The sequence below is a fragment of the Rutidosis leptorrhynchoides genome, chromosome 2 (genome assembly GCF_046630445.1).
Source record: "Rutidosis leptorrhynchoides isolate AG116_Rl617_1_P2 chromosome 2, CSIRO_AGI_Rlap_v1, whole genome shotgun sequence".
NCBI lineage: Eukaryota > Viridiplantae > Streptophyta > Magnoliopsida > Asterales > Asteraceae > Rutidosis > Rutidosis leptorrhynchoides.
In genome coordinates this window covers 113,830,209-113,855,087 of record NC_092334.1, presented here as the reverse complement: position 1 = coordinate 113,855,087, position 24,879 = coordinate 113,830,209, and the positions used below count along the sequence as shown (strand labels likewise).

Below are 24,879 nucleotides of genomic sequence, written 5' to 3'. Positions count from 1 at the left end.
TACATGCTTGGGTGTGTTAACCAAGTGTTCCACTCAATCTTGGCACCTTTATATTTATACGATAACCAGTCGAAGGAGATGGCTTGGATTTCACAAAGAGCCACCGGGGCGCTCCAACTTTTGTTACGAAAAACCATATTGTTGCGATTTTTCCAAATTAGGTATGAAGTGACCCAAGTGACTCCTTGCCAAATCAAGCCCACGTTGACACTATCACGAAGAAGATCCGATAAAGAAGCACCCAAGAAAGTTCCACGATCCCACCATTTGAAGACCCGACACCACACGTCTTGAGCATGTCGACAAAGAAATATCGATGATCTATGGTGCTATTTTGAGTATCGTCTGCGATTTTGAATGTTGGATGGTCCCGCGCTTTTTGAGTAAATGTTGGATGGTTCAGATTTAGTCTTTCATTCTGAATGTCGTTTGCAAACTGAGAGTAAAAGGTATTTTTTTTTTCTTCATAATTTGGAGGTTGATATATTAATGTTCTTAGCAATATGTTTCTTGATATGGTTTGAACACTAATTTTTCTTTGCTAATTTGATTTTGGGTTTGTATCATATCTAGGGAATAATTTCGACTGAAGAGGTACCTTTGCCTTTTGCTTTTCATACATTGATTGTATTACAAATTTAAAATCTGATTATTAGTGTTTGCATAGAAATAAACATCTTCTGTAGTTACAAGTCTTAGATAACATTTAATGCTTTAAAGCCATATCAATGAAGTTAGTAAGTTACACATATCACCAATGGACTAATAGCTTTATCCGTTAGTTAAGAAGCTGGGGCCGCCATGTGTAAGTCTTTGCCAAAATGGGTGCAGGTTCGAGTCACACTTTTTACAAGGATTTACAACCCTTGACAAAGTAAGATGATACTCGATCGTGCCTAACGTAGTTTAAGGATCGATGGCTAAATAAAGAATGGATAGTAGTTAATCCTTCTCGGATCAACGGTGGAGAACCTTCTCGGTTCAGATAACCAAAAACCTTCACGGTTTAATTTTATTTCACTCAAATAATAATAAAAAAACTACGTACAGAATAATCCCATATGATCATTAAATAGATAGCTAGACACACCTAAAAAGATAAGGATAAGTTCAAATAAAGATAAACATAAAAATTTAAACTATTAAATAATAAACTCCTTGACCACTTCCACTTTCAATTCTTCATATTGTTATCCAATTCTAGCTCGGTAGATTACAAGTCCCCAAACCAGACTCTTTTGTTGGGCCCATGGCTGTTCCACCCTTACAGCCCAATATCTCTTTGATCCGATCTGTGTGAGCCCAACTTTAATTATTCCTACATTATCCTCCCTTTCTTCGAAAAGACTCGTCCTCGAGTCTACAACTTCAAAGATTGAAACATCTAAATGATCCTTCAGAACGACACGATTTTGTTTTAAATTGTTTTTCATAACATCAACATTCGCAGAATTGAAAATTTTAGCATCTTCATTGTACATTTTGATGTCAAATTCATTTATTTCAGTAACTTCCTCAACCTCACACTCTACATCTTCCTCTTTCTCACCATCAGTATCATAAATTGGTACGGAGTCTTCAACCACACAAGGTTCGGGAACATACTCCATATTAAAAATCGAATCCACTGAATCAACCGGGTCATCTGTTTGAGCCTCTCTTGAAAATTCAAGATTTTCAAGCTTCATCTCTACTTTTTTCAAGAGATCTTTCATGTCTTCCAACTCTTGAATCTTGCAATTCAATTTCTCGATCTCATCTTGTTTAGCCATGCCTGGAATTTGATACCACATAACGTAGTTTAAGGATCGATGGCTAAATAAAGAATGGATAGTAGTTAATCCTTCTCGGATCAACAGTGGAGAACCTTCTCGGTTCAGATAACCAAAAACCTTCTCGGTTTAATTTTATTTCACTCAAATAATAATCAAAAAACTACGTACAGAATAATCCCATATGATCATTAAATAGATAGCTAGACACAACTAAAAAGATAGGGATAAGTTCAAATAAAGATAAACATAAAAATTTAAACTATTAAATAATAAATTCCTTGACCACTTCCACTTTCAATTCTTCATATTGTTATCCAATTCCAGCTCGGTAGATTACAAGTCCCCAAACCAGACTCTTTTGTTGGGCCCATGGCTGTTCCACCCTTACAGCCCAATATCTCTTTGATCCGATCTGTGTGAGCCCAACTTTAATTATTCCTACATCAAAAAGTCTTACCGCTCGGTAGTTTTGCTTCATAAACACTACCATAGCCACCGGTTCCAATGCAGTATTTGAGGTCAAAATCCTCTGTAGCTGTGATGAAGTCTTCGTATGCAATTGTTCCATCGTAATTCAGTATCGAGCTCACATCTCCATGTTTTTCTGTTTCTGGTTAGATTTGTTTGTTTTAGCCTTTCTGTGATGACGGTAGCACGCATAACAGGCCACTATGAAACACAATCCAGCCATGATAGGAAGAAAAATAACCAAATGATTGTTATGACTTTTTTTGCAGGTAGATTGTCCACTGAATTCATTGTATGTTAAGTCGACATCTAAATATTGCTCAGTCGAGAATCGTAAATAAGAAGGAACAACTCCCGTGAGATGATTATGAGACAAATTGATGTAGCTCAAAACTTCAATGTGTAACAAAGGTATTTCTCCAGATATACTATTAATGCTAATGTCCAAGAAGTTTAGAGAAAAGCACTCACTTAGTTGTCTTGTAAGAGTCCCGGTTATAAGATTCATAGAGAGGTCTAGATGAGATAGATAACAAGGATATTGAAATGTCAATACATTTTCAGACAACTTGTTTGATGAAAAATCAAGATATTCAAGTCTTGACAACTCCCCAAATGCAGGAGGAATGGGACCCACAAGACTATTATGATGAAGGTCGAAATATTGTAAGTAGTATAAATTAGCTAACTATAGAGGAATGGAGCCACTGATGTAATTTACGCCTAGGATTAAAGTGTAAAATTGGGTTAGATTACCAATGCTTGAGGGTATGAGACCATCAAGATTGTTATCACTCAGGTCCAACCAATGAAGATATTGCAAGTAACTTATTTCTGTTGGAATGGATGCACTCAGTTGATTTGTGCTCAAGTCGAGGAACGTAAGATTGGTCATGGAGCCAAAGGATGGTGGGATTGGACCCGTAAAGTTGTTCCGACTAAGATCAAGGTGTTTTAAATGGGTGGTAAGATTGGTGGGTGATGGTGGGATTGGACCTGTAAACTTATTCTGACTAAGATCAAGGTATTGTAATTGTGTAAGATTGGTGAGTGATGGTGGGATTGAACCCATAAAATTGTTCTGACTAAGATGAAGGTATGTTAATTGGGTAAGATTGGTGAGTGATGGTGGGATTAGACCTGTAAACTTATTCTGACTAAGATCAAGGTTTGTTAACCGGGTAAGTTTGGTGAGTGATGCTGGGAGTGGACTCATAAAGTTGTTCTGACTAAGATCAAGGTATCTTAATTGGGTAAGATTGGTGAGTGATGGTGGGATTGGACCCGTAAAGTTGTTCCAACTAAGATCAAGGTATCTTAATTGGGTAAGATTGGCGAGTAAACCTGCTGGTATTTTACCTGTGAGCCAATTCCCACGAAGTGAAAGTTCAACCAGCTTTGATAGCAAACCAATCTGATCTGGAATACTAACAGATGAGATTGATACACTCAATTGAATAACAATTCAATAAACCTTTTTCACAATACAACTATGTTCATCAACTAGATGAACAAAATCAACAACCCTAACTCGATTGCTATTACAATACTTGAGAGATATTTTGAATTACAGACAAATTGAAAAAGAAAAGTGATAAAACAGGAACCCTAAATTGGGTATATGTAGCCTGTAACATAAAAGGTTACACTATGACCCCTCAAGAATAACAAAGGGCCGAAATTGGTCCCTTAACAATAAAAGCCAAACCAAACTACCTCCCACCTATATGTATTCACAATTTGGCCCCCGTACCAGGTGCATTGACCAAAAAGGAACACATGTGATTAGCAAATGGCTTGACCCCTTTATCTAGGCTTTAAGAAACTAGATCCAGCCACTTCACCAGCACCCAGCTTCAGCACCAAATCTCTGCAACCTACAACAACTCAACCAGAAACATAAGTACAAAACTTAAAACTTGAAAGCAATTAGATTGAATATAAAAAATACTTTGAACACCCCTCCTCAATCTAATTGCCAAAATAATCTTTTAATCCCAGTTTAGTACACAATTGATTATGCTGAAAAGAACAAAGCCCTTTAGTAAAAATATCTGATATATTATTTTCAGATTTGATCTTTTCAGTAATAATAACACCTGCACTAATTTTATCTCTTACAAAGTGCAAATCTATCTCAAAGTGTTTAGTTTTTTCATGAAATACAGGATTGGCTGCAATTTTTATTGCAGCTGAATTATCAACAAAAACTTTAATTGGAATAGAGCTTTTTATTTGTAACTCATCAAGTAACTTTAAAACCCAAACAACCTCACAAGTGGCATCAGCCAAGGCTCTGTATTCAGCCTCTGCTGAAGACCTTGAAATGGTAGATTGCTTTTTGCTTTTCCAAGCAAAGAACCATTTAAGAAAAGACAATAACCAGTAATAGATTTTCTTTTCATAATATCTTTACCCCAATCAGAGTCAACAAAAGCAGTTAAGCTACTTTCATTGCTTCTCATGATACAAACACCTTTACCAGGAGCTGACTTAAGATATCTCAAGACCCTTAAAGCACACTTTAAATGTGACACTTTAGGAGAGCGCATAAACTGACTTAGTACATGAACAGAGTAAGATATGTTAGGTCTAGTAAGAGTTAAGTATATTAACTTTCCAACCAATCTTTGGTACTCAGTAACATTTTTTAAAGGTAAGTCAGAAGGGAGATTATTAAAATTTAAATTTGGTTCAATAGGTGTATTACCAGGTTTACTACCAAGAAGACCAAATTCACTAAGAAGATCAAGAGTATACTTTCTTTGAGAAAGAACCAATTCATTATCATCTCTTATAACCTCAATTCCAAGGAAATACTTGAGTATTCCTAGATCTTTAATGTTAAACTTAAATTTTAGAAACTCTTTGAATTTTTTAATTTCCTCTACATTATTGCCTGTAACAACAATGTCATCAGCATAAACAAGTAGAGCAATGAAAACATCTTTCTTGGACTTAATAAAGAGTGAATAATCATTTTTACTTTGACAGAAACCATTTTCAATAAGAGCAGAAGTAAGTTTTTCATTCCATTTACTAGGGGCTTGTTTAAGCCCATATAAAGATCTTTTAAGCTTACAAACTCTGTTATCAGATTTGTCATAATACCCTAAAGGTAATGACATATAAACAGACTCATCAAGATCACCATAAAGGAAGGCATTGTTAATGTCAAGTTGAAATAAATCCCAACAATTTTGAACTGCAATATTGATTAAACATCTCACTGTTATCATTTTGACAACAGGTGAGAATGTTTCATCAAAATCAATACCTTCTCTTTGGTTAAATCCTTTGGCAACCAACCTTGCCGTATACCTATCAATTTCACCATTGGATTTATACTTGATCCTATATACCCATTTGCATCCAATAGGTTTTCTGTCACTTGGAAGTTCAGTTAACTCCCAAGTACCATTTCTATGAAGAGCTTCCATCTCCATATTCATGGCTTCAACCCAATGCTTGCTTTTAGAAGCTTCCCAATGAGTACTAGGTTCAACACTTTTATTCAACTGAGCAACAAAACACATATGCTCTTTAGACAAATGAGAATAGTTTATTACTTTCTCTAAACCATACTTAACTTTTCCTTCAACAACATATTCACTAAACTTCTTTGGCATAGAGATATCTCTTTGTGATCTTCTAACACTAGGTGTAAATGAGTAAGTCTGTGAATTGTCTTTATCTTTTTGGTTAATGCCCTCAGGTGGATTATTTTTCAGTATGTGGTGTTGCTGTAGGAGACAAGTGCTTGGTTTGCTCTTGTGTAACAGTATCAATGTTACTAGTAGAGCTATCCAAGTCTTCTTGACCACTACTGCCATCACCAACACTGGTTTTATCTTTCCCATCATCATTGGGACTTAGGGTTGTTTGGTTTTCATCACTTGAGTAATCCCAAAAATTTAATTGATTCAAATTTGTACTTTCAGAATTAACAGTTGTTTGCGTGAAAGGAAAGATATGTTCAAAAAATTTTACATCCCTTGAAACAAAAACAGTTTTACTATCTAAACAATATAACTTGTATCCCTTTTTTGTAGAAGAATAACCTAAAAAGACACACTTTTCAGACCTTTCAGCAAACTTATCTGTATTATTTAAAACATTTGCAAAAGCAAGACACCCAAACACCCTTAGATGGGAAAGAGAAGGAACTCTATTATAAACAAGTTCAAAAGGACATTTTTCTTTCAAAACAGATGAAGGAGTTCTGTTAATTAAGTATGCAGCAGTCATAATGCACTCATCCCAAAATCTCAAAGGAATCCCCCCTTGAAACATAATGGCTCTTGCAACATTTAACAAGTGCCTATGTTTCCTTTCAACAATTCCATTTTGTTGTGGAGTATACACACAAGTTGTTTGATGTATAATACGATTTTGTTGAGTGAAATTATTAAATTTTGAATTAATAAACTTTGTTCCATTGTCAGACCTAATGTTTTTCACATTACTTTTAAACCGATTCCTTAAAAGTAACACTAAATTTTCAAAACAATCAAAAACTTCTTCTTTAGACCTTAACAGATATATCCAAACAGCCCTGGTATAATCATCAACCATAGTTAAAAAGAATTTGAACCCTTTATAGCTTTGCACTTTGTATGGACCCCAAACATCTAGATGTATTAATTCTCCCAAATGATTAGATTTATGTTCACTGAAAGGAAAAGCCTCTCTTGTTTGTTTAGCTTTGTAACAGATATCACAAGGGTGTAACAACCCAAACCAACCCGCATTAAACCGCGTTAAATTTACAAAATAAAATTTTTTTTTTTGCTGAACTGCCACCTGGCGCGGCGCGCCATATAGGCTGCGCGGCGCGCCAAACCTGACTGTCCGGAAAGTCTTTAAATGCGAAAATGTTTGACTAGTTCCCGACATATTTAGGCGTAATGCTTTTAACCCCATGTTCCATATATAAAAACTAGCACGTTCTATTAATAAAATTATGTTTACGAAGCGGGGCCCACATCGACCCAAATTACCCTTTAAGTATCAAAATACAATTTTCGGCCATAAGACTTTTAATACAAAACAAAGCCGAGCATGGCGATTGGGGATACACTACCCAATCCTAATAAATCCAAAAGCAAGCCTTCTACGCAAACTATGCAAGTCCTCTAATCCTCGCGCTTACCCGAGCCACCATCCGCATGCAATCTATAAAAAGAGTCAACAACGAGAGGGTAAGCTAACGCTTAGTGAATGATAATATACTACATACATATATATGTATAAAATGGACACGCCACAAAATAACAATTACCGCATACCGAGGCATCCATATATAAAGCACTACACTAAGCATACCGTACGATCTCTAAGCAATGAGCTAAAGATACAACATCAATATAAGTTCACCAACGACGATGTGAACAACGCCAAATAGCTACACCCGGAGGGTTAGCTACAACACAACAATACATTAATATATAACAATATAAACGAACAAGGTTAACACCTTAACCCAATACCGAGAACCAAGTACCACAATGAAGATTGGCCGAACTACACGAGCCTTAGTAATCCGAAACCACACGAGATTACTATCTTCACAACATCAAGGTTGGCCGAACTACACGAGCCTTAGTAATCCGAAACCACACGAGATTACTACCTCAATAAGATGACCGAACTACACGAGTCACCATGAATCCGAACTACACGAGATTCATTTTGATAAGATGACCGAACTACACGAGTCACCATGAATCCGAACTACACGAGATTCATTTTGATAAGATGACCGAACTACACGAGTCACCATGAATCCGAACTACACGAGATTCATTTTGATAAGATGACCGAACTACACGCGTCATCGTGAATCCGAACTACACGCGATTCACTTCTCCAACTCAAAACCCTTCGCCATTGGGGTTATATCATCCACATCACAATCACGTGTGATAGTGTACACGCGAACGCGTACTTCGCCAAAGATGGTCAACCAAAACGCACAACCGTGCCAATTTGACTCATGCAAAAGTCCATCAAGTCCACCTACTTGTGAAGTGAGCTCTATAGCCGAGAATCACTTCACCCGACCCGCACCCATCCTACACATACATATGCACATAGGATATTATCACTCACCTTGAAGTCTTGAAGAATGCTTTCAAGTAATCCGCAACTCGCCAATGGAAAGTACCTATTCCATTATCACAATTACAACAATACACTTAGAGTGGATTTACAAATCAACCCAATTCGTCACTTAGTGCAATTTCGACCCAAATGCACTTCCAAGCACAAACCGTGCCCAAAACTAACCAATAATCACTAACACAAGTGAGAATGGTCCTAATACGCCAATTAAACCCGAACTCAAGTGTTAAACACGTGTCATACCCATTTTGACACTTAAACCCTAATTTTGACTCATAAGGTCAAAATCTCACCATTTACAAGTTTCGACACCAAAACACATTTAACTCGGTTTAATACTCCAACTTAATCCATTTTAAGTTTATAAACCTCATTAACTCGTCAATTGGGTCATAATTACCACCAAACTCTAATTTGACCCAAAGTCATAGTTAGTCAACCAAGTAACCCTAAATGGGTTTCAATACTTCCATAATCACTAACTTAAGTGATTAAACTCAATTTCAAGTTCTAAACATGACCAATTAGTTCACCAACCCAAAATCCACCAACAATTTACAATAAACCCGATTATTAGCATCACTAAACCCATTTTATCATCTAAAAGGGTTTTACAACTAATTAACTCAAAACCCTAACTTGAATATCAAATCAAACAAATGAAATTCGGAGTTTGAGCTTACCAATACTATCACCGCGTAGCCAAGAACGAAAGGGACAACTTTAAAACCCGAGACTTTGAACAATTTGAGCTTCTTCTTCACCAAAACCTCCAATCTCTCTCTAGAATCACTCTCTCTCTCTCTCTAGATAGTTGGGAGTGATGAATGGATGCCAAAATGATCCAAAAGTGGATCTTAAACTGATATTAAGGCCACAAATCCGTCCACAAGTGAAAGGACCATAATACCCTTCATTTAGACACTTAAAATGCTGAAAAAACGCATCAGGCCCAATCGGCGCGCCGCGCCAAAAGGTGGGGCGCCGCTCCACCCTGCAGGTCAGATTTCAGAAACTCGTTTTGGCCATAACTTTTTGACCGTAGCTCCGTTTTCGATGAATCAAATATCGTTGGAAACGTAATAAGATTTTCTTTCCAATGGTAAGGCTTTGAAACATCAACACAAACTTTATTTGAGGTTGAAAAGGTACGTACACACCTTGTACCTCAAACAACGTCCAGTTTCCTTCGACGGTCGAGCAAGCAACACCTACATGCTGTGCACACTCCATACACACATAGTACACCTTAAATACATTATGTACAATAAATATTTGGGTCTTACAACTCTCCCCCACTTAGAATCGATCACGTCCTCGTGATCCTCGTCACTTAACCAAACGGACCACACTCCACGGTCCTCAACATAAGTCCCAATCCGACCTTCCTAAGCAATTCTTCCTAACGAATCGCCTTCAACAACTAAATCGTCATCCACGATTTTCTCAAATCCACAATCCGAGCATTAAAACCATGCTCCTTCCCTAACATCGGGAAACTCATCCCATCTCTAACCGAGATATCAATCCTCTAGCGTACCATTACCAAGTACCGTGCTAAAGTAACCAAGTCTCAACCTAAGGTCAACAACCCGAAACGATGAAGACCGAACCAAACGAATCCTTACGGATAACACCAATCACTAAACATCCCTTGTAGCGCGCAATACGACCAATACGCAACTACCGTAACATCATAATCCAACGGCTAGAACCGATAGCGCCCAAAACGACTATGAAAACGCAAAACCCAAGGTGTACGAAATCAACCATCGTCACACCCGTAACAAACATGTGAGCGAAACACGGCTATCGCCTCACTAATCCCACAACATGGTCCTCACGACCCCACCATCGATGTATAAAACGACCGATAGTTCCTGCAACATGGTCCTTACGACCCTACCATTGGTGTATCAAACAACCAATAGATCACACGACACGAAGGCTGGCCGAAAACATACGCGCCCTAGCGAATCCGAACTACACGCGACTCACTACCTTCACCACAACAACAATCGGGAATGGCCGAACTACACGCGCCATAGTGAATCCGAACTACACGAGAGTCACTATCCCGGAGGAATGACCGAACTACACGAGTCAATTGTGAATCCGAACTACACGAGACTCACTCCTCAATACAATGACCGAAACCACACGAGTCATTCGTGAATCCGAACTACACGAGATTCACTTCCACAACATCGAGGTTGGCCGAACTACACGAGCCTTAGTAATCCGAAACCACACGAGATTACTACCTCAATAAGATGACCGAACTACACGAGTCACCATGAATCCGAACTACACGAGATTCATTCCAATAAGATGACCGAACTACACGCGTCATCGTGAATCCGAAACCACACGCGATTCACACTCTCAACATAGGAATGGTACTCGCATTTCCCACCGGTACTCGCATTTCCCGATAGTTTTTCACCATACCGACATAACACTACTCCCTTGATGAAGTCAGCGGACCCCGAAGGTCATGCTCCACCAATCACAACACCGGATGAAGTCAGCGGACCCGAAGATCATGCTTCACCGATCACAACACCGGATGAAGTCAGCGGACCCGAAGATCATGCTTCACCGATATAACACCACGCTCATGATGAAGTCAGCGGACCCCGAAAGTCATGCTCCACCAATCACGTATTCCCATGATGAAGTCAGCGGACCCTAAAGATCATGCTTCATCAAACAACCATACCATAATCGAGCAAGAACCACCTATACCAAACATAGGTACCAAACAATAATTCTCTACAAGAGAACCCGACACACACCTCCCTTAACCGGAGGATTTCACCTTGCTCGCCAAACACGTCCATTATCTCTCAACGAGATTTACCACGTTACCACCTCGGTGATGATTCAAATCCAAACCATAAGTACAATTTATCCGAAATTGTACTCTACCACAAATCGACCCAACTAGGTCTCGACAACATTTTCCGGATCTACCAATAGCATCATCCGAAATCTCACACTAAAACTTCCTCGTGCGGGAGTGTAACTCCCCCACTTAGAACCACGTTCCATATCCACAACTCGTACAACCGCACAATGCTACCACAGGTAGACTTTACCAACAATTGGGCTCACACGACCCATTACCACATCTTGCTCCAACCTTGAGCACACGAAGGATTTTAACCAACCCTTAAACACTTTGTACGAAAAGTGTACCGCAACACAATCGGAGTCGAACACCACGCTAGTAGGTATAAAAGAGGCACCTAATGTCGCGTCATAAAGACTCCATTACCAACACACATCGAGATTTAAAACACTCGATCTCAAGGGTTCCAACCAACCGACGAACCTCATGATTCGTCACTTCAACATCAAAGCGAACACGCGCTTAACAACCAAACACCAAAACCATTTCCGTGGCTTGGAAGAAACGTTTCCCAAATACTAAGGAATGCTTGGTTGCACCAAGTCTTACGCCCTTCGCCCGTCAATCAAACATCTACATAGGGTACTTCCATTAGGAACGTCACCCATAGCATAACATGCACAACAAAGGCACGCAACTCAAACTCAAACGGCATTTAATAAATAATCAAAAGACATATTTATCAAAATTAAACGTACCTTAACGTCTCCTGGCCGCACCCGTCCCCGCTAACTTGGGACATTCCGACTTACGATGTCCTTCTTTTTGGCAATTGAAGCACACCATACCATCACCCTTTGGTATTGAACATTCCCAAGACTTGTGACCCCTCACGCCACAATTGTAACATCTAGCCGTACTAGAATCTGACATACCCGCTCGCGTACCACCCGTGCTCACACTCGGACCCTTAGCCCTCTTACTCGGAGCACCATAAGAAACAACCCTTCTCTCACTTGAAGATTCACCCCTCTTCGATCGTGAATACGACTCGAAACCTCTAGCCAAGTCGAATAATTCCGAAAACGATTTCGCTTGACCCCGACTAATCTTACCCTTCAAGTCATCATTCAAGGTCCGATAGAAATCCCCCATTAACAAACGATCATTCCCCAAATACTCCGGACAAAAACGAGCCTTCGCCATAAAGGTCGTCTTAAGAGTACTCAAATCCATAGATCCTTGTCGCAAATTTCGCAACTCATTACGCAATTCCCACAAATCGGCCGAAGTCCGGAACTCCTCAAAGAATTCCTCCTTAAACTCATCCCACGATAAGGCCATAAACGTCTCACCACCGACAAGATCAATCTTACCATCCAACCAATCCCTTGCCCTACCCCGCAACAAACTCGTAGCGAGTCTCGTCATCCTCTCGGGAGGGCAATCAATAGTACGAAAACACCCTTCGACATCCGAAATCCAAGTGGTGCTTACCAAAGGATCCGGTTTTCCGTCGTACATCGGGGGTTTAGTCCTCATGAAGCTTTTGAGATAACGCTCCATTTCACTACTACATTGAAGTTCGGAATACTTCCTTTCCATTCTTTCTTCCAACCCACGCATTTGCTCCGCAACGGCGGCCGCAACTCTAGCGTTAAACTCCGCGTCGTTCGTATCGATCCCACTTCCCGTCGCCATTCTAAGGAATGCAAAACGATTAGATCACGAACGTATAAGTAAACACGCACAACACCGACCCATCTTGCTAAACACTCGTCGTGCATCACTTGTTAGACACGATTTGCACCCGTAATAAGGTCTGCAAGTTCTTATTACGCACGCACGCCGCATCGACTCGTTAGTACAACGACCGCCTCGCTCGATGATATAAACAAGCACAACCAAAATTCTACGCGATACAAACATACGCGAGAATCATTACCACAACACAAAAGCATATTAATAATATCCGCATTACTAATATAAACTTTAGTCAACCTATAAACGAGGCACTAACTAGACCCGTTCCTGACCCGTAATCCTACAAGTCCCGCAACAAATTACGCACACACAAAAGTCTAAGTCTAGGCACCTATCTCAAGTCACCTAAATCCCTTAGACCATGCTCTGATACCACTTGTAACAACCCAAACCAACCCGCATTAAACCGCGTTAAATTTACAAAATAAAATTTTTTTTTTTTGCTGAACTGCCACCTGGCGCGGCGCGCCATATAGGCTGCGCGGCGCGCCAAACCTGACTGTCCGGAAAGTCTTTAAATGCGAAAATGTTTGACTAGTTCCCGACATATTTAGGCGTAACGCTTTTAACCCCATGTTCCATATATAAAAACTAGCACGTTCTATTAATAAAATTATGTTTACGAAGCGGGGCCCACATCGACCCAAATTACCCTTTAAGTATCAAAATACAATTTTCGGCCATAAGACTTTTAATACAAAACAAAGCCGAGCATGGCGATTGGGGATACACTACCCAATCCTAATAAATCCAAAAGCAAGCCTTCTACGCAAACTATGCAAGTCCTCTAATCCTCGCGCTTACCCGAGCCACCATCCGCATGCAATCTATAAAAAGAGTCAACAACGAGAGGGTAAGCTAACGCTTAGTGAATGATAATATACTACATACATATATATGTATAAAATGGACACGCCACAAAATAACAATTACCGCATACCGAGGCATCCATATATAAAGCACTACACTAAGCATACCGTACGATCTCTAAGCAATGAGCTAAAGATACAACATCAATATAAGTTCACCAACGACGATGTGAACAACGCCAAATAGCTACACCCGGAGGGTTAGCTACAACACAACAATACATTAATATATAACAATATAAACGAACAAGGTTAACACCTTAACCCAATACCGAGAACCAAGTACCACAATGAAGATTGGCCGAACTACACGAGCCTTAGTAATCCGAAACCACACGAGATTACTATCTTCACAACATCGAGGTTGGCCGAACTACACGAACCTTAGTAATCCGAAACCACACGAGATTACTACCTCAATAAGATGACCGAACTACACGAGTCACCATGAATCCGAACTACACGAGATTCATTTTGATAAGATGACCGAACTACATGAGTCACCATGAATCCGAACTACACGAGATTCATTTTGATAAGATGACCGAACTACACGAGTCACCATGAATCCGAACTACACGAGATTCATTTTGATAAGATGACCGAACTACACGCGTCATCGTGAATCCGAACTACACGCGATTCACTTCTCCAACTCAAAACCCTTCGCCATTGGGGTTATATCATCCACATCACAATCACGTGTGATAGTGTACACGCGAACGCGTACTTCGCCAAAGATGGTCAACCAAAACGCACAACCGTGCCAATTTAACTCATGCAAAAGTCCATCAAGTCCACCTACATGTGAAGTGAGCTCTATAGCCGAGAATCACTTCACCCGACCCGCACCCATCCTACACATACATATGCACATAGGATATTATCACTCACCTTGAAGTCTTGAAGAATGCTTCCAAGTAATCCGCAACTCGCTAATGGAAAGTACCTATTCCATTATCACAATTACAACAATACACTTAGAGTGGATTTACAAATCAACCCAATTCGTCACTTAGTGCAATTTCGACCCAAATGCACTTCCAAGCTCAAACCGTGCCCAAAACTAACCAATAATCACTAACACAAGTGAGAATGGTCCTAATACGCCAATTAAACCCGAACTCAAGTGTTAAACACGTGTCATACCCATTTTGACACTTAAACCCTAATTTTGACTCATAAGGTCAAAATCTCACCATTTACAAGTTTCGACACCAAAACACATTTAACTCGGTTTAATACTCCAACTTAATCCATTTTAAGTTTATAAACCTCATTAACTCGTCAATTGGGTCATAATTACCACCAAACTCTAATTTGACCCAAAGTCATAGTTAGTCAACCAAGTAACCCTAAATGGGTTTCAATACTTCCATAATCACTAACTTAAGTGATTAAACTCAATTTCAAGTTCTAAACATGACCAATTAGTTCACCAACCCAAAATCCACCAACAATTTACAATAAACCAGATTATTAGCATCACTAAACCCATTTTATCATCTAAAAGGGTTTTACAACTAATTAACTCAAAACCCTAACTTGAATATCAAATCAAACAAATGAAATTCGGAGTTTGAGCTTACCAATACTATCACCGCGTAGCCAAGAACGAAAGGGACAACTTTAAAACCCGAGACTTTGAACAATTTGAGCTTCTTCTTCACCAAAACCTCCAATCTCTCTCTAGAATCACTCTCTCTCTCTCTAGATAGTTGGGAGTGATGAATGGATGCCAAAATGATCCAAAAGTGGATCTAAAACTGATATTAAGGCCACAAATCCGTCCACAAGTGAAAGGACCATAATACCCTTCATTTAGACACTTAAAATGCTGAAAAAACGCATCAGGCCCAATCGGCGCGCCGCGCCAAAAGGTGGGGCGCCGCTCCACCCTGCAGGTCAGATTTCAGAAACTCGTTTTGGCCATAACTTTTTGACCGTAGCTCCGTTTTCGATGAATCAAATATCGTTGGAAACGTAATAAGATTTTCTTTCCAATGGTAAGGCTTTGAAACATCAACACAAACTTTATTTGAGGTTGAAAAGGTACGTACACACCTTGTACCTCAAACAACGTCCAGTTTCCTTCGACGGTCGAGCAAGCAACACCTACATGCTGTGCACACTCCATACACACATAGTACACCTTAAATACATTATGTACAATAAATATTTGGGTCTTACAAAGGGCTTGTGTTCTTTTCATTATTATTGATTTTTAAAAAATTTAAATTCATTAAAACTTGTTCAGCTGGATGACCCAGCCTGCAATGCCACAAATCTTTTGTTATTGAATTAAGACTGCTAATGTTAGAGTTACCAGCAGTACCTTTTTCATTTTTAGTTAGATAATAAAGATCATCACTTTGTTCACCAGCCACAAGAGTCTCCCTGGACTCCAAATCCTGAATTAGACAATTGTTGGCATCAAATCCAACAAACAACTTATTATCTTTGACTAGACAAAAAACTGAAAGAAGACTGACACAATAATCTGGAATAACTAAAACATCTTTTAGAATAATTTTATCATTAATTTTAAGATTTCCAATGCAAGTAACTCTTGCAAGGGTTCCATTAGGATGTCTAACAGTTAAATTCATATCACTAACATCAACACTTGAGACAAAATTCTATGTAGAATTTGTCATGTGTTGATTTGCTCCTGAGTCCACTATCCAACCATAATGTGCATTACTAACACCATTTGACATGTTAGATACACAAAACCTTTTAAAATTTTCATTGAAAAAGACATTGTAATTAACAAAACTACCTGAACCACTTGGACCAGCAGATTTTGAACCTGATTTGTCATCAAGCAGACTTAGAAGCTTCATAATTTGATCACTGCTTAAAGACACAGAAGAAGAACTAGTATTTCCAAGATTATCATTAACAGCCTTACTTGCATTTCCTTTAAAGTTGTTATTAAACCCTTTTCTTTTTAAGTTTGGAGGATAACCAATGACTTCAAAACACCTATCAATAGTATGATTTGTCATACCACACTTGGTACATTTTAAATTTCCACTTTTAGTAGGAAAACCAACAATTTTAAAGCACTTTTCTGTTGGATGATTATCTCTTCCACATTCAGCACACCTTTGATTATTAGATGAGAGATTGGTTTTAGGTTTTATGTTATTGACATTAAAAGAAGATGATTCATTTGACAGCCTTTTATCAGTGTGATGTGAGTTCCTATGTGATTCTTCTCTTGATATAATAGAGAATGCTGTTTTAACAGTTGGCAAAGGATCTCTCATGAGTATGTTACTTCTAATAGGCAGATAAACATCATCCAAACCCATTAAAAATTGCATTAACTTTATTAAATTTGTATGATCTTTAAAATTCTTAGAACTTGTGAGGTCACAAGTTGGTAACTGAACAAGAGTATCATACTGTTTCCATAATGAGTTTAGCTTATGATAATAATCTGAAACAGGAGTTCCAGATTGTGTGGTTGAGTTAATTTTTTGATAAAGATTGAAGAGAACAGAACCATCCACTTTGTCATAAGTTTTTTTTAATTCATCCCAAACTTCAGATGCAATTTCAGAAAAAATTTAACCACTATACAATTCATCAGAAATAGATCCAAGAATCCATGAAAGAACAACAACATTACATCTATCCCATTGATTACTTAAAACATCATCTTCTTCATCCTTTTCTAGAGTACCATTTATAAAACCCATTTTGTTTTTAGTTTGAAGGGCTAATTTCATAGCACAAGCCCAAGATTTATAGTTTTCTGTACCCTTTAGTTTAAATGTGATTAGAGGTGTACTAGAAATATCACTGGCATGAAGATACAATGGATCTCCAAAATCCAGTTTACTTATAAGTGTGGTACTTGCTTTAGATTTAGTATCATCACCCATTATTACAAATAACAAAAAATAACAAAAAACACAAAAACGATTAAGTAATCCTTTCAAAAATCAAGCCACAACTTGATCAGGTTTCCAGTGATTTCTTGAATCACGGTCAAGAGTTGGGCTGTGGCGATTCAGGAAGAATTATTTAATCACAAACAAGATAGAAAGAAAATAAAAGATAAAGAGGAGTTTAGATACGCCCCTATATCTTCTTTGCAGCGGAAGAATGAAGAACAGCTATGAAGCAGTCAAGAACACGAACAAAAATTAGGGTTTATAACCCTAATTCTTCACCAATTTTGACTTCAATTGATTGAATACACCTTTGATGAATCACAACCGTAAGCCACCAATAGCCAGAACAATGATTCAAGAACACAATCAAGTGTTAACCCGCTCTGATACCATGTAAAAATATTAACCAGAATAGATCTTTGAACATAAACACAAACAGATGAGATTGATACACTCAATTGAATAACAATTCAATAAACCTTTTTCACAATACAACTATGTTCATCAACTAGATGAACAAAATCAACAACCCTAACTGGATTGCTATTACAATACTTGAGAGATATTTTGAATTACAGACGAATTGAAAAAGAAAAGTGATAAAACAGGAACCCTAAATTGGGTATATGTAGCCTGTAACATAAAAGGTTACACTATGACCCCTCAAGAATAACAAAGGGCCGGAATTGGTCCCTTAACAATAAAAGCCAAGCCAAACTACCTCCCACCTATATGTATTCACAGTTTGGCCCCCGTACCAGGTACATTGACCAAAAAGGAACACATGTGATTAGCAAATGGCTTGACCCCTTCATCTAGGCTTTAAGAACTGATACTGCAACTAGAGCCAGCCACTTCACCAGCACCCAACTTCAGCACCAAATCTCTGCAACCTACAACAACTCAACCAGAAACATAAGTACAAAACTTAAAACTTGAAAGCAATTAGATTGAATATAAAAAATACTTTGAACATATTAGTATAAATAGAAATAGCAGTAGATAATTATCAATATATTACATATTACGGAGTATAAAAACTTCTTGCAAACCTGTAGAATCTTCCATCTTAGCGTGGAAGAGAACATTTGTTTGTCATGAGTAGTCGGATCATCTTGAAAATTTCTTGTACATGTCTTCTCATATCATCAATGCAAGATGGTAGATCAAACCCAAATTGTAGTGGTAATTGGTCAGGTTGTCTAACGGGTCAGGGATACCAGTTACCATAAATAAATGCTCATCTTTATGCTAAATTGATAAAACATGTCAAAATTAACGTTTGACTTCATGAATCAAAAAATTAAAAGTACCAAATGCCATTAGTGCCATGTCGGGCCCAAAAAGAAAATACTAAACTTGTGCATATCTGTATAACCTGAATTATTATTAGTTGTTTAAACGTTGAAACTATAATAATCATGGTGGTAATCCTCAAATTGGTGGGTTATCATTTAGTAGTTCAAAAGTTCAGAAAATTACTTTTTAAGTACATGTGGAACACATTAATGTTAACGTAAGTCCAAGTTGACAGTAACTAACGAATACAAAAATACGCATATACATCATCAACAATACGCATGAGTAACAAAAAGTTTTATGAAACTTTGTCTATTACAAACCAAGTGTATTTCCAATAATGTAAGCATGATATTGTAATCTGGATATCATTTCTGGAAGACGCTGAAGCAAAATCACTATATAAACACAGAGATTAGGAAGGATAGTACCTTTAGATTTTGTCACCAAAACTCTCCGCTCATATTTGGGCGGATTGGGAAGGATAGTAAAACACTCTCATCCCCTTTCTTCTCCACTCTTTTTCGCTAAAAGAAAAACTCGAGAATACAACCTTAGTCATAAGGTATAAAGGTGTGTGTAATTGTGTCGGAAGATTTAACATTAGTGTGTTGATGGTATCACCACTTAGGATGTGTTCCATAATTTTATCGTAAAAGAAAAGAAATGAAATGGAAGGAGATGAAAAGGATGGAAATGATATCCTTCCATTTTGGAAGGAAAGATTACTGTGAAATTTCACAGACTAAATTCTCCCTCCCCTTCTCTTCCCTTCCTGTTAAATGAAAACTAGAGAACGGACTTACTTATTACTTTCTTCCCACTCACTTTCTTTTCTTTCAAAATTATAACTAGGGAATAGACACTTAGATCACTTATTCTTATCATAATATACATCATATTTTAAGTCCTAACAACATTTAATTAAAATAACACCATTTTATCAAAAAAAAAAAAAAAGGTTATTATGATTTTGCTATATATAGTTTAATTTGATACATTGGTTTGGGTTAACTTGATTTTTTGTATCTTTCTTGTGTGAACATTTTTTTTTTTCTTTTCATAGTGTCTGATAGAATCTGGCAATATGCATTACTAAGGGTAGGTTTTTATTCAAGTAGTTTGCAAAGAATCAGAATGCAAGCTGATAGGAAAGATTGTTGTTGTGAGAAGGGAGATTTTTATATAGAAGAGTAACTTATTTTATTATCTATTTATCTTAGAACAATATCGTGGCAATGTAGTCCTAAGTGAGGTGTTCATATGAAGTTAGGATCGTATCACAGTAGATTATGATTGGACTTTCACTAGGCGTTTCACAAAACCCATCTACCATTAGACCCTTCACCCTTACTTGGAGCATTTTCATTTCATAAATTCTTTGAAGGACTTGCACTAAGAGGTTGTATCTCCCAGGCAAAGTTCGGGTCACTTCATTGTAATGGCATGTTTTTTTTTCTTTTTTTTTCCCTCCTGTTACAACTCTTTTAGGAGTTGTTATAGGCATGATTATAAGCTCATTTTACAACTCTAATAGCCCAAGAGCTCTGTTAACTGAAGGAATACTTGATTCCATATATGCAGGGTTTTTTGGTTTATATGGGTTTAGTTGATCTAATTGCTGCTAATGTATTAAGCAAGGAAATGAGATGCTATGCAAGGCTTTAAGTGGTTTCTTATATTGCATTGTTCCTTGGGGCTGTATTAATGGGTCTTCTTGCCATTTGGTCCTGATAATCAGAAACTATAAAAATGATTCTACCAAAATCCTCCATCTAGTTGTTAATGATCAGTTGATTAATACGAACACGTACCCCCAATTTCAAAACGAAACTATACATCTTGCTCAATATATTCAGGCTAAAAAATGAGTAACAACAGCTACTCTTCAGGACCTAACTCCGGTTACATGTATAAACATTCCGGCAGCAATACGAAGAATCCTCACCGAGTTATCCGGCCGGCGGTAGGAGTAGCTTTCCGCACCAGAAATATCAATACGGTCAACGCGAAGTCTTGACCGGGTCAGACCCAGACGAAAGACCCGGGTCAAGGACAGATTTACGCCCTTTTTCCAAATAGTTCCAATCAGATGGTGAATCGTAGTGGTACTGTACCGGATACAATCGTTGAACATTCTTTTCAGTATGTAGAACATGTTAATCATACATTATAATTATTATTTATAAGTAATAAAGAATATTATTGAGGCCATTGATTATATATATTAGTGGGATCATTTCATACAACACATACATTGTTACCCAATAAAACTGTGAAGAACAATATGCAGATACATATCTTGAAGCTGGAGATTAGTAGCCCGAACGAATGATCGCTCGTGATAATTCCTGTGAAATGCTTTTCATTGTGGGCCGGTATTTGGGATCTGTTTGAATGCAGGCCCGTGCAACCTGATAAACGCGAGCAATCTCCATTTGAATCAAGCGGTCAGTTGGAAGAGACAGTCGCGAATCGAGTAAATCTTGCAATAATAAATCATCACCGGCAGAACTGTTTAGTGTTGACAGAACATCTCCAGGATGCTTTCCAAAAATCGTCTCGAGTGTTACCACTCCAAAACTATACACGTCACATCTTTTGGTCACAATCATGGTATACGCAAGTTCTGTATCACCAAACCAAACTATTAATTTGTTACCAAAGTTTCAACAACTAATAAATATATGTAAAACTAAATATTATATACCTGGAGCAATGTATCCTAAGGTTCCTGCAATCACGGTTTGGTTGGAGGAATCAGGGTCAAGCAATCTGGCTTCTCCAAAATCGGCAACAAATCCTTCCATTTTTGAGTTCAGAAGAACGTTGTTGCTCGATATGTCTCTGTGAACAATCGGTGGGTTGCAGTCATGATGCATGTATGCCAAAGCGTGAGCCACGTCTTTGATAATGTTCACCCTCTTCATCCAATCTAACTCAATGGCTAGTTCACTACAATTCAATGCATAAAAAAGGCTCCCCTTTTCCATGTACTCGTATACAAGGAAGTTGCATTTGTTATGCAAACAAAAACCATAGAGCCTTACAATGTTTTTGTGCCTTAGGTTGGTTAACAATTCGATCTCGTTCTTGAAACTCTGGTCGAGTGCAGGTTGCTTAGCTTCAAACCGATGGAGTTTTTTCAAAGCAAAAGTCTTACCACTCGGTAGTTTTGCTTCGTAAACACTACCGTAGCCACCAGTTCCGATACAATATTTGAGGTCAAAATCCTGTGTAGCTGTGATGAAGTCTTCATATGCAATTGTTCCATCGTAATTCAATATCGAGCACATGTTTCCATGTTTTTCTATTTCTGGATGAACTGTGTTTGTTTTAGCCTTACTCTGATGACGGTAGCACGCATAACAGGCCACTAAGAAACAGAACCCAATGATAATAGTAATAGGAAGAATAATAACCAAATGAATATTGTGACTTTCGTTGCGGGTAAATTGCCGGCTGAAGTTATTGTATGATAGTCCACTTAAGTCATTGAACGATAAGTCAACCTCTATATTTTGGCCAATCCATGGGGATGTTAGATAAGAAGGAACTACTCCGGTGAGATGATTGTGAGACAGATTTATGTGGGTCAAATGTTCAATGTGTAACAAAGGTATGTCTCCAGATACACCATTACTGCTAATGTCCAAGAACTCTATAGAAAAGCACTCATCTAGCTGTCTTGTTAATGTTCCAGTTATACGATTCATAGAGAGGTCTAGATGAGATAGATAACAAGGATACTGAAACGTTAATACATTTTCAGACAACTTGTTTGACGAAAAATCAAGATATCCAAGACTTAACAACTCCCTGAATGCGGGTGGAACGGGACCCACAAGACTATTACGATGAAGGTCGAAATTTTCTAACATCTTTAAATTAGCTAACTCTAGAGGAATGGAGTCACTAATGTGATTTATGCTAAGGTTTAAAAACTTAAGTTGGGTTAGATTACCAAAGCTTGAGGGAATGGGACCATCAAGATTGTAATCACTCAGGTCCAACAAATAAAGATGTTGCAAGTGACTTAGTTCTTTTGGGATGGATGCACTTAGTTGATTTGTGCTCAAGTCGAGGGACGTAAGATTGGTCATGGAGCCAAAGGATGGTGGGATTGGACCAGTAAAGTTGTTCCGACTAAGATTAAGGTATTGTAATTGTGTAAGATTGGTGAGTGATGGTGGAATTGGACCTGTAAGATTGTTCTTACTAAGATCAAGGTATGTTAATTGGGTAAGATTGGTGAGTGATGGTGGGATTGGACCTGTAAACTTATTCCGACTAAGATCAAGGTCTGTTAATTGGGTAAGATCGGTAAGTGATGGTGGGATTGGACCTGTAAACTTGTTCCGACTAAGATCAAGGTATGTTAATTGGGTAAGATCGGTAAGTGATGATGGGATTGGACCTGTAAACTTGTTCTGACTAAGAAGAAGGTGTGTTAATTGGGTAAGATTGGTGAGTGATGACGGGATTGGACCTGTAAACTTGTTCTGACTAAGATGAAGGAATGTTAATTGGGTAAGATTGGTGATTGATGACGGGATTGGACCTGTAAACTTGTTCTGACTAAGATCAAGGTCAGTTAATTGGGTAAGATTGGTGAGCGATGTTGGGATTGGACCTGTAAACTTGTTCTGACTAAGATCAATGACTGTTAATTGGGTAAGATTGGTAAGTGATGGTGGGATTGGACCAGTAAAGTTGTTCCGACTAAGATAAAGGTATCTTAATTGGGTAAGATTCGTGAGTGATGGTGGGATTGAACCCATAAAGTTGTTCAAACTAAGATCAAGGTGTGTTAATTGGGTAAGATTGGCGAGTAAACCTGCTGGTATTTTACCTGTGAGCCAATTCCCACGAAGTGAAAGTTCAACCAGCTTTGATAGCAAACCAATCTGGTCTGGAATACTTCCTTCAAATCCAATGTCTACAATTTCAAGGACTTGAAGGTTCGGTAATGAAGCAAAGTGTAGGCTTCCCAAGTCTCTCACACCTTTATTACTGCCCATATAGTCAACATATATCTCTTTAACACTTCCTGCTTTGTTGCAAGTGATTCCATACCAAGTACAATGATCTGTACCAACAAGTTTATCTTCCCACCAATGAGTAGCTACCAAAGCTTCTCCTTCTAATGATTTGTTAAAATGATTAGCACCTGATTTTGATAATATGAAAACGAGCATCGTAAGAAGACTGAAAATATGCATGGTGGAAATCGGATACATTGTTAATTTGTTTATTTATCAAAAAATTGAGGATGATATATACAATGATACAGTAATATATTCTTATTATTGGTCCTGGGAGTACATATATGCATATATACACACAAACTAGCTTCTGCTTTTGGAAGTCAATGACATCAGTCAAATCAACTGAATAAGAAGTTGTTTTCACCCAAATTTCTAACCCCTCCTTTGGGCTTCACATCCACATAACTGCTCTCCAATTACTATCTCTTACATCAAATCAAATTTGGAATAAAAAAATCAAAATATATACGGAATAAATATCTCATTTCACAAAGATATCTGATAAATGGATTTAATGAGTTGTTGAACCCTCGCTTCGCGCCGGGGTTTCGGTTTTCAAATTATTTTATTGCGTTTATTTTGTAAAATTATTTCGTGGCTAAAGAATGATGTCGTTGAAGTGCAACTCGAGTCGAACTAAAAAGTATAACCCGTGAAAGATTTAAATGTTATTTTAAATTAACAATATATGTCCATCTCCGCGTTTAGCTATGTAATTATCGACTTTTAAAAATTTAACGCAAAATCAACGTGTATGAAAAGTACTCCAAA

At 37.9% G+C, this 24,879-nt stretch overlaps 1 protein-coding gene across 4 annotated transcripts; it reads right to left on the bottom strand.

Annotated features, from left to right (window-relative positions):
* Positions 1-21,131: 21,131 nt before the first annotated feature.
* Positions 21,132-24,351, bottom strand: LOC139894379 (uncharacterized). Of its 4 annotated transcripts, XR_011774958.1 has the most exons (3): positions 21,771-24,351; positions 21,317-21,689; positions 21,138-21,171 (listed from the first exon to the last, which is right to left on the bottom strand). XR_011774958.1 is itself a non-coding variant. In XM_071877632.1 (2 exons), exons 1-2 carry the CDS (start codon positions 24,298-24,300, stop codon positions 21,376-21,378), a joined length of 2,844 nt encoding a protein of 947 aa, XP_071733733.1. In that variant the 5' UTR covers positions 24,301-24,351; the 3' UTR covers positions 21,132-21,375. The 4 variants fall into 4 exon arrangements, 3 of the variants coding, with proteins under 3 accessions (XP_071733733.1, XP_071733734.1, XP_071733735.1); XM_071877632.1 differs by having other exon boundaries at positions 21,132-21,689; XM_071877633.1 differs by lacking the exon at positions 21,138-21,171 and having other exon boundaries at positions 21,484-21,658.
* Positions 24,352-24,879: the final 528 nt, after the last annotated feature.